The sequence below is a fragment of the Danio aesculapii genome, chromosome 8 (assembly GCF_903798145.1).
Source record: "Danio aesculapii chromosome 8, fDanAes4.1, whole genome shotgun sequence".
Classification (NCBI taxonomy): domain Eukaryota; kingdom Metazoa; phylum Chordata; class Actinopteri; order Cypriniformes; family Danionidae; genus Danio; species Danio aesculapii.
Genome location: NC_079442.1, coordinates 11,406,767 through 11,420,869, shown reverse-complemented (window position 1 = coordinate 11,420,869; position 14,103 = coordinate 11,406,767). Strand labels below are relative to the sequence as shown.

Below are 14,103 nucleotides of genomic sequence, written 5' to 3'. Positions count from 1 at the left end.
GGGTGTCCAAACTCGGTCCTGGAGGGCCGGTGTCCTGCTGAGTTTTGCTCCAACGTGCACATCTGCCAGGAAGTTTCTAGTATATCTAGTAAGAGCTTAGCTGGTTCAGGTGTATTTGCTTTGATTTGGGTTGGAGCTAAACTCTCCAGGACACCGGCCCTCCAGGACAGAGTTTGGACATGCCTGTTCTAGTTTATCCAATAAGAGCTTGATTAGCTGGTTCAGGTGTGTTTGATTAGGGTTGGAGCTAAACTCTCCAGGACACCGGCCCTCCAGGACAGAGTTTGGACACCCCTGATCTAAACTAACCACGCTATAATATATTGTAAAGTGTTACTAAACTCTAGTCCTCAGGACCCATCTCCCAGAATATTTTAGAAACACTGGTCTAATATTTTAAGAGGCATTTGCAGGATTGGTTTAACCATGTTTATTTTTTTTTCTGGCCACCTCTCAGGCTCCTGGATACCCAGCAGGATCTTACCCACATTACCCAGAAGGAGGCTCTCCGAATGCCCCCTACCCCAACCAGCAGTCTATGCTGTCAAGACCCCAGCACGAGGCTTGGTCCACTCGAGGGTATGGAACCACGCTGCCTCAGCAGCAATGGCCTTCTGATTCCCAGACACCCCATAGCCACTATGGCAGTCATGTACGACCACCACACCCCCCTCCATGGCAAGGACCCGCACCACCTCCATATGAACACAAGGTATTTAAGATATTTTACTTACAGTACACCCCTTACTGAACTGTATTTTAAATTAATACGCTTTATATGATGTTATACAATGAGATGATTGTGTATATATTAATCAGTACCCAAGCCAAAACTGGAACTAACCAAAACAAAATAACAAAATATTACAGTGCAAAAACTTAATGCACCACACGCCAATGCATATGTTAGGAAGAAACAGTCAATACAATTTGAATAAAAAAAGAATAATCTTCAACCACAAAAATATTAAGTTTACTATAAATTTAGTTTTTTTTTTTTTTTTGCAACACCTAATTTGAATTTGAATGTATTGTCTTTCTATTCCTAAAAATGTTAATTGACCAAACTTTTATTTGAATGAATATAACTATAATGTACTTGATATTATTCTATTAGCTTAATAAATATAACTTATAAAACTGTTTTGTTTAAATGCACCAAAATATATTGTCTACAGTTTCAAATCAGTATGTACTCCTTTTATTTTTGTGTTATCAACATTTTATGTTATCAATTTGCAAGTAGCATAAGGTTAAGTAATAGCACAATTTTTCTGCTTTGAATAATGTTTACAACTTTGGGCAGCTAAAGCAAATAATATTAATAATAATATTAGATGCTTCATGTTTTAGTTTTTTGTGAGATTAAGTTACTTGGCAAATTAGGGTAATTAGGCATCATTGTGGTTTGTTCTGTAGACAATCGAAAAAAAATATTGCTTAAGGGGGCTAATAATATTGACCTTAAAATTGTTTTAAAAAAATTAAAACTGCTTTTATTCTAACTGAAATAAAACAAATAACACTTTTTCCAGAAGAACAAATATTAAAAGAATATAACAAGAACAAGATATATGTTATCTTCGCATATTTTGTTCCTTGATTGCACTTTTTCATTTGTTTATTTTTGTACAGAGATAAAAGTAAGTTTTAAAAGTGATTTTTTTTTTAATTAATTTTATTTTATTTTTTCCCTCCGTCTCACACATGGTGATTTATTTGTCTGGTCCGTTTTACACAGTTAACACAGGTGTTCTCGTAGCCAAACCTATAAATGTATAAATATGATGCTTAAAGGAGCAATATACTGCATTGGTTTAATAAGTTTAATTGTTCTCTGATATCTACATAGTAGGTATGTGGCTTAGATACAATTGCAAGGAAAAATATGTGAACTCTTTGGTATTGCTTAATGAAGATCAGAACACATTTTCTGTAAAGTTTATGCCAAAATCCAAGTCACAACAACAGAAAAACACAGTCTGCTTAAACTAAAACCATACAAATATGTTTTTATTAAACACATGTAAACATTCACAGTGCGGGGTGGAAAAAATATGTGAACCTTTGGGTTTAATAACTGGTTCACCTTCCTTTGGTAGCAATTAGCTCAACCAAACATTTCCTGTAACTGCAGAACAGACCTGCAAAAACATTCAGGAGGTTTTTTTTGTTTCATTCCTCTTTACAAACTGTTTCAGTTCAGCAATGTTGTTGGGATGTCTGGTGTGAATCACTCTCTTGAGGTCATGCCACAGTATCTCAAACAGGTTAAGATCAGGACTCTGGGCCACTCCAGAAGTCGTTTTTTCTTTTATTGGCACCATTCTGTTGTTGATTTACTTGTATGCTATGGGTCGTAGTCCTGTTGCATCACCTGTCCTCTGTTAAGCTTCAATTGGTGGACAGATGGTCTGCAAAATGTCTTTATAAACTTTGTAATTATTTTTCCTGTCGCTAACAGCAATTCGTCATCATGACAACTGTTGTGGACAAATGCTATTATATTTAATATTTTATTTAATTATAATTAAACTTGAGAACAGTGATAGATATGTATTTTGTTGTATTTTTAATCTGTAGTGTCAAACAAAAACAAAGCCAGGTATTATCAACCTCTGCATGAACAGATGACAGTTGAGCTGAGTGATTTGACATGATTCCGCAGTCTAAATTTGTTTGTTGGAAAAACATGCAAAAAATTTCACAATACATTTACAAAAGATACAATTTAACATGCCTTATACCTATTTGTGGTACAGCTGATTAAATGATTTTCCATCAGATTTTTCATTATACCTTTTGCAAGATTCTATTTTATAAATTTTTGCACTAGGGGGCTGTTTTGTCGTACTGTGCCTTTAAGGCTAGTCCTCCCCGCTTACCGTTTCTACGTGCCTTTCTGCGTCCCTTAATCTCCTCCCTCGGCTGCGTCAGACAACAGACAGACTTAAAGGAAGAAGACCTCATGTAGTGTTTGAGAAATACTACAGTAAGAACTTTACCAATGAGTATTTGTTGTGCAGTTGCGTCGATGAGTCACACAGAATGTCGTTACAAAGCACACACAGATACACACGCACACACATACCGCAGCAGACACACACACACACACACACACACACAGACAGACAGAGCACGTGTTTATCTTTGCACTCTTTTTGCACGCAAATGTGACAGGATACAGGTTAATCTCCACTTCTGTATGGATATCTGTTATGTTAATGTACAAAATAAACCTGATTTAACGTCCATAAACCAGGATTGAAGCATCTTCCTTTATAATTGTTCTGACATGCGGCTGTGCTGATGAAGTAAAGCTGAAGTAAATCGCTGTACATTACACATGTGCACTGTTTTAAAACATTTTAAACATGTAAAACTTACTCTTGATCACATTTGATGATGATTTGATGATCCTAGCGAACTGAACAGGCCTTTTATTTCCAGTTGCTTTGCGCATGTCTGGTCTTGTTGATATGATTATACACGTGACTACCGGGACATGTTAATACACGCAGCTGTCAATCAATTCAGTGTTGTTAAGTTGAAAAAAAAAAGGACTGGGTGTGTTTATATCACCCCAATATGACTGTCTATACACTATGTTTACACATATGTCTGTCCAAACAGCTTGAAAAGTAGATTTTTTACCATAGGTGCCCTTTAAGATATGAATACAGTTTGACAAGAAGTTTTCTTTGGAGTGTAGCATGCTTTGTCTTATTTCTAGTCCAAATATCTAAAAAGTCTTAGATCAAGTAAAAATATTGTTTTGTTTTCACCTTCAGAAGAAATAACTTAGTTAGGCAAGGCAGGCCAAGGTAAGTTTATTTCTATGGAACATTTTATACATGATGGTAATTCAAAGTGCTTTACATAAATACGAATAAAAGAAACAAGATAATAAAATTATTAAAAACAGATTGAAATTTTTAAAAACCGAGTTTAAAGGAATGACAAGGAAAATAAAGACAATAGTAAGGTCTGTTGGATGTAGCGCTGTGCTCATTCAGTAAAGACACAGCTAATCAGATGTTTTTCAGTCTTGATTTGAATGTGTCTAATGTTGGAGCACATCTGATCATTTCTGGAAGCTGATTCTGGAAGCGGGGGGGGCATAGTAGCTGAAGGCCAATTCATCCTGCTTTAAATGAACTCTTGGAATTTCTAATTTACTTGGTCCTAATGATCTGATGGATCTGTTAGGTTTGTATTCAGTGAGCATATCTGTAAAGTATTGAGGTCCTAGACCATTTAGTGATTTATAGACAATAATACTTTAAAGGGCACCTAGGTTAGCCTTTTTTCAGATTTAATACAAGTCTTTTGTGTCTCCAGAATGTGTCTGTAAAGTTTCAGCTTAAAACACCCATTAGAATTTTTAATATACATTTTATTAAATTCTATTTTATACATTTTTGCACCAGGAGGTGGTTTTGGTGTACTGCGCCTTTAAGGCTAGTCCTCCCCGCCCACCGTTCCTACGTGCCTTTCTGCGTGCCTTAATCTCCTCCCTCGGCTGCTTCAGACAACAGACAGACATAAAGGAAGATCTCGCGTAGCGTTTGTAAGAAATACTACAGTAAGAACTTTACCAATGAGTATTTGTTGTATAGTTGCTACCATGAGTCACACACAATGTCGTTACAAAGTTCATACACACACACACACACACACACACACACACACACACACACTTACACACACAGACAGCGCGCGTTTAGCTTTGCACTCTTTTTTTTCATGCAAATATGACAGGATACAGGTTAATCTCCACTGCTGTATGAATATCTGTTATGTTAATGTACAAAATAAACCTGATTTAACGTCCACAAACCGGTATTGAAGCGTCTTTTATAATTGTTCTGACACACGGCTGTGCTGATGAAGTAAAACTGAAGTAAATCGCTGTAATTCATTACACACATGCTCTGTTTTAAAACATTTTAAACTTGTAAAACTCACTCTTCTTGATCCCATTTGATGAAGATTGATGATCCTAGCAAACTGAACATATCTTTTGTTCCTGGTTGCTTTGTGCTCGTCCTCTCTTGTACACGTGACTACCGGGACATGTTAATACGCAGATGTCAATCAATTCGGTGGGCGGGAGGACAGCACTCCTACGTCAAGTTGCGGTCTGTCTGAAAACCGCTCCAATTGGTCCACCGTTTTTGTCAAATTGAAAAAAAAAAAAAAAAAAAAGGACTGGGTGTGTTTATATCACCCCAATATGACGGTCTATACACTATACATACACATATGTCTGTCCAAACAGCTTGAAAAGTAGATTTTTCACCATAGGTGCCCTTTAAAATCTATTCTGAATGTAACTGGGAGCCAGTGCAAAGACATGGACAGGTGTGATGTACTTGGATTTTCTAAATTAAAGGAGCAATAGGTGATTGTCTTTAAAAACATTGTTTGTTCTACTGGTTGAAAGTCTCTTTACATTCTGATAGTAATGATCAAGGATGTAATGATAGTAATGATCTAAATGTATTCATATGTATTTTTATTTTCTGGGTAAGGGATATGACCAAAAAAATGTTTGTCCAATTAAAATTGTGATCGGTAACCCAAACTCGGTCAACAACTGTAGATTATGTCCACGCACCCTGTTCACGCAGATAGGTTACGGCATTTGCGCATTCACACACAGCATGGTGAAGTGCTGCTGACAGGGAGAGTGATGACAGGCAAACTTGGCATCAACATGATCTTTCTGAAAGACCAACATGACCTTGTATCCATGAAAAGAATGATTGTTTTTGAAAAGGCTTCTGCCAAAAATGCTGAATTAAAACTTTTATAAATCCTAAATCAATATTGGAGTTGGGTTTGCATACGCAGTTCAAAATAGCGGTCTGAAAGTTGTTTGGAGTATTGATTGATTTGACAGGTATGAATGTTTTAAAACCATATTAGTCACACAAAGCTCATGCAGATTGTGTTCTTTTATAAATGGGCTATATGCAGTGTTTTTCCCTGGCGCGCGCACTCTCATTCCCATACAGCAGAGTGGCTATGTAGCACTCCACAGTGCGAGATTCAGAGAGCAGAAATTTGTAAACGCGTGACCCTGGAGAGACAGAAATCACATGCTGTTGTGTAAATAAAATATCACATACGACTATCTAGCTTGTTTATTAAAAGAAGTTCTGGTGCTATATATAAAATACAATTAACTTGACTTCAAGGGGGGTGGGAAAAGGCGTTGGGAGGGCGGGGCGCACCCCTAATATAACAGTAGGGGAAACACTGGCTATATGCACGGAAGTGTTGTTCAGCCACTAAAAACTTCAGGCGAAAGATTGATGTGACTATTTTCAGGTACATCGATAATCTAATTTAATCAAATAAAGTCATTTAGTTGTACAAATTAAAAACGATATGAAAGAACGTTTCAACAAATGCTATTAGTCATTGTCTTGGTAATCTAAGTGTAATGTAAAAGGATGACAGATTATTTCTGTTTTAGCACTCCTTTTTATTTAGTTAAATAACCAAACATAAGTAAATAGTGCTCTTCTGCCTATAGGCAGATTTATCTAGATAAACTTGGTTATATATTTATACATTTGTTTATTTTTGAACAGTAAGTAACAACTTATGACACACTACCTATATTGTTTACCATGCTACTTTAAATATTCGATCTGAAATAGCATTAGCAAAGAAAATTAGCCCTATTTAATACATTGTGAACAGTGTTGTACTTTGATAATCATTGGCTGATTATATGATTTCCCTATTAAAAATTTGCAAACAATACTTTTCTAAAATTATATTATTAAGGAGAAAGTCTGAATGGGTGAATATAAAACCAACATCACCCCAATGCCAGCTATGGGAAACTGGCAGTAATAAGTATAAGTCCTGTATCCCGCTGGCCTGTCAACAACTATGCTTATGTTGGACTAAGTGTGCATCTTCATACAGATGTCAGCAGAGACCAGCAATCCTTTCATGCATGAAATATTGCACATTATGGCAAGTTTTGCTCGGTACACAACTGAAAAATATTATATAGTTTTTCTATAAAGAAATAAAGTACTAAAACGTTTTCTAACTGGTGAATGACATGATCTAGTTTTATAAGGTTGTCTATGGTCATCTATTCACTGCATGCTCATGAATTCAGAAGGTGTGGCATTGGACAGCAGAGAGGGATGTGAGTTCTCAATGCTATTATGCAAAAAATTGCTACAAACGTTTTCACAAGTTATGGAGACAGAACGTAGATTCTGCTTTTAATTCATTGGTCACCTATAGCTTTCGTCATAAACCACGGCTGCGTTCAAAATGACATAAATGTTTTCAAAGTGCACCATAGAGGGAGCTCAATTGTCAAAATCAAGATCGCTAAAACTAAACTGAAAAATACTAAAGCTAATTACATGCAGGAGAGGTGGCTTTATTTCACTTTTTAAAATCCTTCCAAGTTTAATTGCTGAAACGTTTAAAAGAAATGGGGCATAGGGTGGATAACTGGCAATAGAACACAACCACAACTATGCTTTTAACTACAGCTTCAGAGGAGTAATTCAAATGCACATGTTTGTGATGAAGGTGACAAATGTTTATTGGAATGATGGATTTGGAAACAACAAATAAACAAACTACGATTCTAATGATGGAACTTGCGACCTTGGTTGGCTGACAAGGGTTTTTGGAAATGCACCTGAGTATTTATTAATTTTTTTGATTGCCTCATAATGAATTGTGTTGTTTGTCACTGACACATCCAAAACTGTAATTTAACAAAGAAAAAAATCTGCTTAAGCATGTAGTAAATGGAAAATAATTAATAGTTTTCTTTTTCTCACAAAAACATGTAACTTTAACAAACTAGTATTTAAAGTGTTACAATTCAGAAAATTAATTAATGTTTGGTAATTAGGATCCTAAGTTAAAGTTGAAAATATTAATATATGATATGTTTGCTTTTTTAGGACATAGACATTCTTTTGTCACTTTTAGGCTGATGAATTTTTTATTTTATTCATTTTTTTTTTTTTTTGATTGACTAAACTTTTTTTACCAACTATAACAACCACTAACAATGGCAAAATAAAATAGAAAAAAATGGGATGTTTGTCTAAAATTTATTTATGAAATTACTCTCTCCCCCTTAGGATCCACCATATCAATGTCAGCCTCATATTCAACTTAGAAACCAGTCTGCAGGCTCCAAACCACGTGTGAGCACACCAAACTCATCTGCACTTCCACCCAAACCCACCCAGTTCAGCAGTCCACCTCAAATCTACAAGACTTCCTCTGGCGTTGGAGGACTCGAACCCAAACCTGTCCAGATTGAACAACCTCCTATGTCTTCTCCTCCAGCGTCGTCCATGCCTGCTCCACTAAAAGATCATTCCAGCCTGGCTCGAGTTCATCTGATTCTGGCCAGAGTTCAGCTTCTTCAAGAGGACGTGGATGAGTTTGTGGGAAAAAAGACAGACAAGAGCTATCGATGCCTGGAGGAACTGTTGACAAAGGAGCTGCTAGAGTTGGACTCGGTGGAGACCTACGGGCAGGACGTTGTTAGGCAGGCTCGCAAAGAGGCTGTTCGGAGGATCCAGGCCATCTTGGAATGTCTTGAGAAAAAGGCTTTCTAATAACAGGGTGGATTGATGATGATCTCTTTTTTTTTTATGGTCTTTCCTCATAATTGCAATTAGGATGTTCACATTTTACCAGTTTGTTGGATTTGCCAGTTTGTTGTTTTTGGATCGTGTAGCCCTAATGGTTTTTTTCTAGTAATACAGGCACAAAATACAGTCACTGCAGTGCCATACTCAGAACCAGACATTTGCGATCCAGCAACAAAAAGCAGTGATCTACTCAGAGGTTTTCTTGTGTAACACCTTTCGATTTATTGAGTCTACATACACTGAAGGGATACAACAGAGCTAATTCATCTACATTTTGAAGAATTGTAGAGTTTTTTTTTTGTTGTTGCACATCTTCAAAAATGAGGACTCCACTCATTTTATTCTTGAAATTTAGTTTATTACTGTGATTACACCAATCCATTCTTGATATTATTGTAAAATAACTGTATAACTAAATAAAGACAGTCATTTTTAATAACTCATAATTCAGTTTCACATATTCATCATTTACTTCATTCAGTCAACTTTTTCATGAAGGGTGTGATCATACTGGCACCAAGAAAGGTCTATTCTCCACTGTTAGTAGTTGAACGAAACTCTGCTCACACAGAATTAAACACGTGTATTTGCATGAAAAACTTCTGAAATATGTGTGAGAGAGGCAAAATTGCAGATCTCTTGAAACGATTGGATTGTGACAATCTTATGTGATTACATACAAGTAATACTCATGGTCTGTCTTAACAACTCACAACCTAGACCAGGGGTCTCAAACTCTTGGCCCTCCTCCTCCCTCTGGCCCGCAACTGACGTCAAAAAGATAACGAGATTCGGCCCCTCAAAACATATGTATTTGAATCACTATCATTGTTGTGCTGTCACGTATAACCACTTGTGGTTTTGACCACCCCCCCCCCCCCCCAACTATTAGACGTTTTAAGTACTGCACTATATTATACTGTATTTCAGTTTTACTCATAGATGTTTAAAGTACGAGAGACCTAGACTTAAGTAAAAGTACGAGTGCTCTATCAAAAAAGTGACTTGAATATAAGTTGAAGTGCTCTTTAAGCACCATACTTAAGTGGAAGTACTAATGTATTCAACATTTTTTGTACTTTTGTGTTGCAAGTAATTTATTTTAAAATGTACTACTCAAATACTGAAAGTAAAAGTACAAGTATTGTGTAATGTAGTTATTAAACAAAACAGTCAAAATAATTTTTTTTGTTTATATATATATATATATATATAATATATATATATCTATATATATATATATATATATATATATATATATATATAATGATGGGTCAAAAACACCATTGAGCATGACAGCCTTTATGATAGCCCACTAATTAACGTTAAGTGAACACTGCAGCATGTTATGAACCGTGGGTAACTAGCGTAAGTTAACTTATCTAGCGCTTACGGATAGCTCAAACTGCTGTGTTTTGTGTGTTATATTATTTTTAACTTATCTTGATATATAGAGTATATACTTGATGTCTTTAATCGTCTGAATGATGACGAGCCAGCTTATTCAAACTTGTGACAGCTATCTGCTCCTCTTGCAATGATAATGTGCGTTTGGAATGATTTGTAACATTTTTATAATTGTAACGATGCAGCACATAAAAAAAATTATCAGAGTAAAAGCATTAAACTCATCGGAAATATGTACCGAAGTCGGATAAAAAAAAAAAAAAAAAAACAATACTCCAATAGAGTACAGATACAGCATTTTAGTACTTAAGTACAGTAGTGAAGTAGTTCTACTTCATTACTATACATATCTGGTTTTACATGAGTTTTTTTTCTCAGCGTGCGGTCGAGAGTAACACACATGCAGATTATTTCTGTGGCTGATTTAAATGTTAATATGTCCATAAGTGCTCTATTTTTACTAAAGCTCTATTTTTGTAAATATTCAAGGGTCATTTGATTATTATCAGTTTTATTCCACTTGTATTTTGTTGAACAAACACTTTTTTCATGCCTTGCACGTTATGCTGGTGGTGTAACAATTATACTAATTTTGCTAATATTCAATTATAATGGTCTCATTTAACAGATTTTTTAAATTTCATTTAATAGATGTATATTGAGATTTCTATGAAAACTATGTACATTTTACTGCTGGTTAAATTAAACATGTTAAAGTAAAGCCCATTTCTATTTTTGTACCCCTTCCCCTTGGCCCTTAAAACTGATGGTGAAGGTGAAGGGTTTAAGAATTTACCCCTAAGAATTTGGACAGCACTACAGCACCTGCACACGTCATCATATGCCTTCACGATCTCCTGCTTCATATGAGATCAGACGATTACGATTGCTGTAGTTATTCCAGTTGGGTGATTTTTTTTGGTATTTATCTTCAGGAAATCACTGAAGGCATATATTATCATAACGATCTAATGTGGCAATAAGATCGTAACTGTACTGTTCATCTACACAGTGGCCAATTCATCCATGTAAACACACCAAAAACAACACTAACATTATAGCAGACACTGTAAAAAGCCCATTTCCGGGCACTAGACTTTTCTGACAGTGTATTCGTGTCATCGAGTGACAGAATGTTGTGGGACTGCTATACAGGAGTTGTGATTATGGATTAAAAATCATGAAATTTAGTGGTTTTTATTTATTAAATTTTTTTTAAAAGCATGAAGGTAATACACGAGTGCGATTATGGATATATCAAAACGTATGCTTGTTTGTTGTAAAAATTCGTAATAATGCCAAAAAAAAAAAAAACTAATTTGTGGATCTCCTTATTTCCAGGTGCTGCTATCCTGCCGTTGTGGCTGGTGTATTCTGAGAAATTTTCTTACCCATTGGTTTCGAGTGTGGTCCTGAAAAATCTTAGTTTGAAGGGCTATTCACCTCTTCCCCTTAGCTCTACACCTTCATGCTAAAGAGAATTTGGACACTCCTACTCCTTCACGGGAACGCACAAAACAAGGGGCAGGGGGAAGGGCTAAGGGGTAGAATTGGGATTGGGCCTAAATGTGAATATATTCTTACTTTTCTCCTCTTTGTTGTAGTTTTACAAAAAAGAAAGATACTGAGAAGACCAACTGTCAGTAAAGTTACCCAAACTGGTTTAGCTGTTTTAACGCTGCTAAACTTATGGTAAAGCAGCAATTGGTTGGGATAATAATAATAATTATTATACTACCATGGCTATTAAAATGTCAAAATGCTAATTTAAACAGCCACAGATATATTTCAGCAGTTGTGTGACAGGTAATACTTTTAAATTGAATACTTTTAAATTGAATGAATTTTAAATATTATGTCTGTTGTCCTAAGATGCACAAATTACTTCACTTATTTTCTTGTGCTTGAATGTTAAAACGGCCCTCCTATGAATTGTCAGTAACTGAAATGGCCCCCTCCAAATTGTGTTTGAGACACCTGGCCTAGATGGAACTTGCACTGCCATTTTGGATGTATAGTTTCTTTCCCCATTACAATTTTCTAGCATGCTTCTGGATTTCAAAGAGATCCAGTTATTCATTGTTGAGTCCGTCCATTTACATTTTTGTGTACTGCTAAAAACCACCAGCCTCTAACAAGCAATATTAAGTAACAATAATGTTTTTTCAAATGGTGTGTTAAAATAATGCATTCATCAAACCGTTTCATAGGTTTTAATGTTCATTAGAACCCTCATTTGACCCATTTTTACAGGCTATGATACTGTGTTAAAATTATCATTTACATATAACTTTTGGCTATTATTTGGTTCTATTTTGTCTATTGCTTTAAACTTAATCTGAAGCTGATTTAGGGGATACAGTTTCACATCTGTTCACAAAGATGTGGCTGATCTATAGGCTTGTTTTGACAACAGAGGCATTTTTAGAAGGAGATGAATAATGTACAGTTTGTATCTGAAGGACTGGAGTAGGGGAGAAGGATTGGAGACAGCATCAGCATTTCATGGAATAAGAGCTCATAAATTCATTATTATATTCAATACTTTCCACCTAAGTGACTAATATCAGGGATTGTTCAACATGATTTCTTCCAACCACATGGATTTTATGTAACCAGGAAAATTGTATGGGTTTTGGGACAAGTAAAAAAGTGCCATTATTTCAACAGTTTTTTTTAATATACTATAACAGAGATGTTTAGAGACTATTCAGTCACATAAAATACAAATCAACTGTGCTCTGCATGGTCTCAGATTATCTTAATTGTGTCTAACACCCCCTCTCTCTCTTTCTAGGTGTCTGCAAATTACCTTCAATAGTATGTATACCTAAAAGTGTTTATTACATTCATCTTTACAGTACAAAAGTATCTTTGTACAGATTTATTATAAAAACAATTCCCAAATAAGGACCAAAACTTGCCTGCTTAAGTACCCAATGTAACGCATGCTTTTGAACAGAAATGGGCTATGTTGTAGGACCTGACTGAATAAAGATCACCTGAGTCTGTAGGGTCTCATATTAAAATCGAAGATATTCGAATGGTTGTGTTATCTGCTCATGATATAACTTCACAGCAGAAAACATTCACTGATATACAGTCATAACATTATGACCACCATGTATGTTCCTTGAAAGATTTTTGATTACTCTGGCAGTCTGGCATGGTGTGTTGTCCTATTGCAATTGTTACATTTGGTCCCCAACAATGCTTAGACACCTGAGAGCTCAGGAAGTGTGCTCTTGGCAGTGGTTTAAAGAGTACTGAAAAATTATACTCAAGTAAAAGTACCATTACATGCCCAAAAATGTAGTGGAAGTACAGTAAAAGTATGTTGTAAATATTACTCAAAATATGAGTAAAAAGTAGCCCTTTTAGTAGTAGTGAGTATTACACTTTGAAAAGTTAATGCATTTACACACAGTTTGTGCAGGTAAAACTCTGTAGTGTATTTAGTGATCTTTCTATTTTCTTTCATTCCTTCCAACCCCCCTTTCATTGTTTTTTCTGTCCTTCATTCGTTCGTTCATTCATTCATTCATTTGTTCCTCCTTTTATCCGTCCCTTTGTTCCTCCTTTCGTTCCTCCCTTCATTCCTCACTTTGTTCCTCCCTTCCTTCCGTCATTCCTTCCTTCCTTCCTTCCTTCCTTCCTTCCTCCCTACATCAGTCCATTCCTTTCTTTCTTCCTTCCTTCCTCCTTTCCTTCATTCATTTGGTCCTTTCTTCGATCCTCCCTACCTCCCTCAACCTGTCCATCTGTTCGTTCATTCGTTCCTTTCTTCCTTAGTTTGTTCAGTCCTTCCTTCCTTCCTTTGTTTGTTCAGTCCTTCCTTGAATCTTTCCTTCCTTCATTCATTTGGTCTTTCCTTCATTCCTTCCTTCGTTCGCTCATACATTCATTTGTCCATTTATATTTCTTCCTTCATTAGGTCCTTTGTTCATTCATTCATTCATTCATTCGTTCGTTCCTTCCTTAGTTTGTTCAGTCCTTTCTTGAATTCTTCATTCATTTGGTCTTTCCTTCATTC

At 35.7% G+C, this 14,103-nt stretch overlaps 1 protein-coding gene across 1 annotated transcript in view; it reads left to right on the top strand.

The window, feature by feature from the left end:
* Window positions 1-9,109, top strand: part of bag4 (BCL2 associated athanogene 4) — a 10,457-nt gene extending 1,348 nt beyond the window's left edge. The window contains exons 2-3 of the mRNA XM_056464299.1: window positions 458-712; window positions 8,142-9,109. Coding sequence (XP_056320274.1) covers window positions 458-712; window positions 8,142-8,627 — 741 coding nt within the window. The 3' untranslated portion in view covers window positions 8,628-9,109. The remainder of the gene's footprint in view (window positions 1-457; window positions 713-8,141) is intronic.
* Window positions 9,110-14,103: the final 4,994 nt, after the last annotated feature.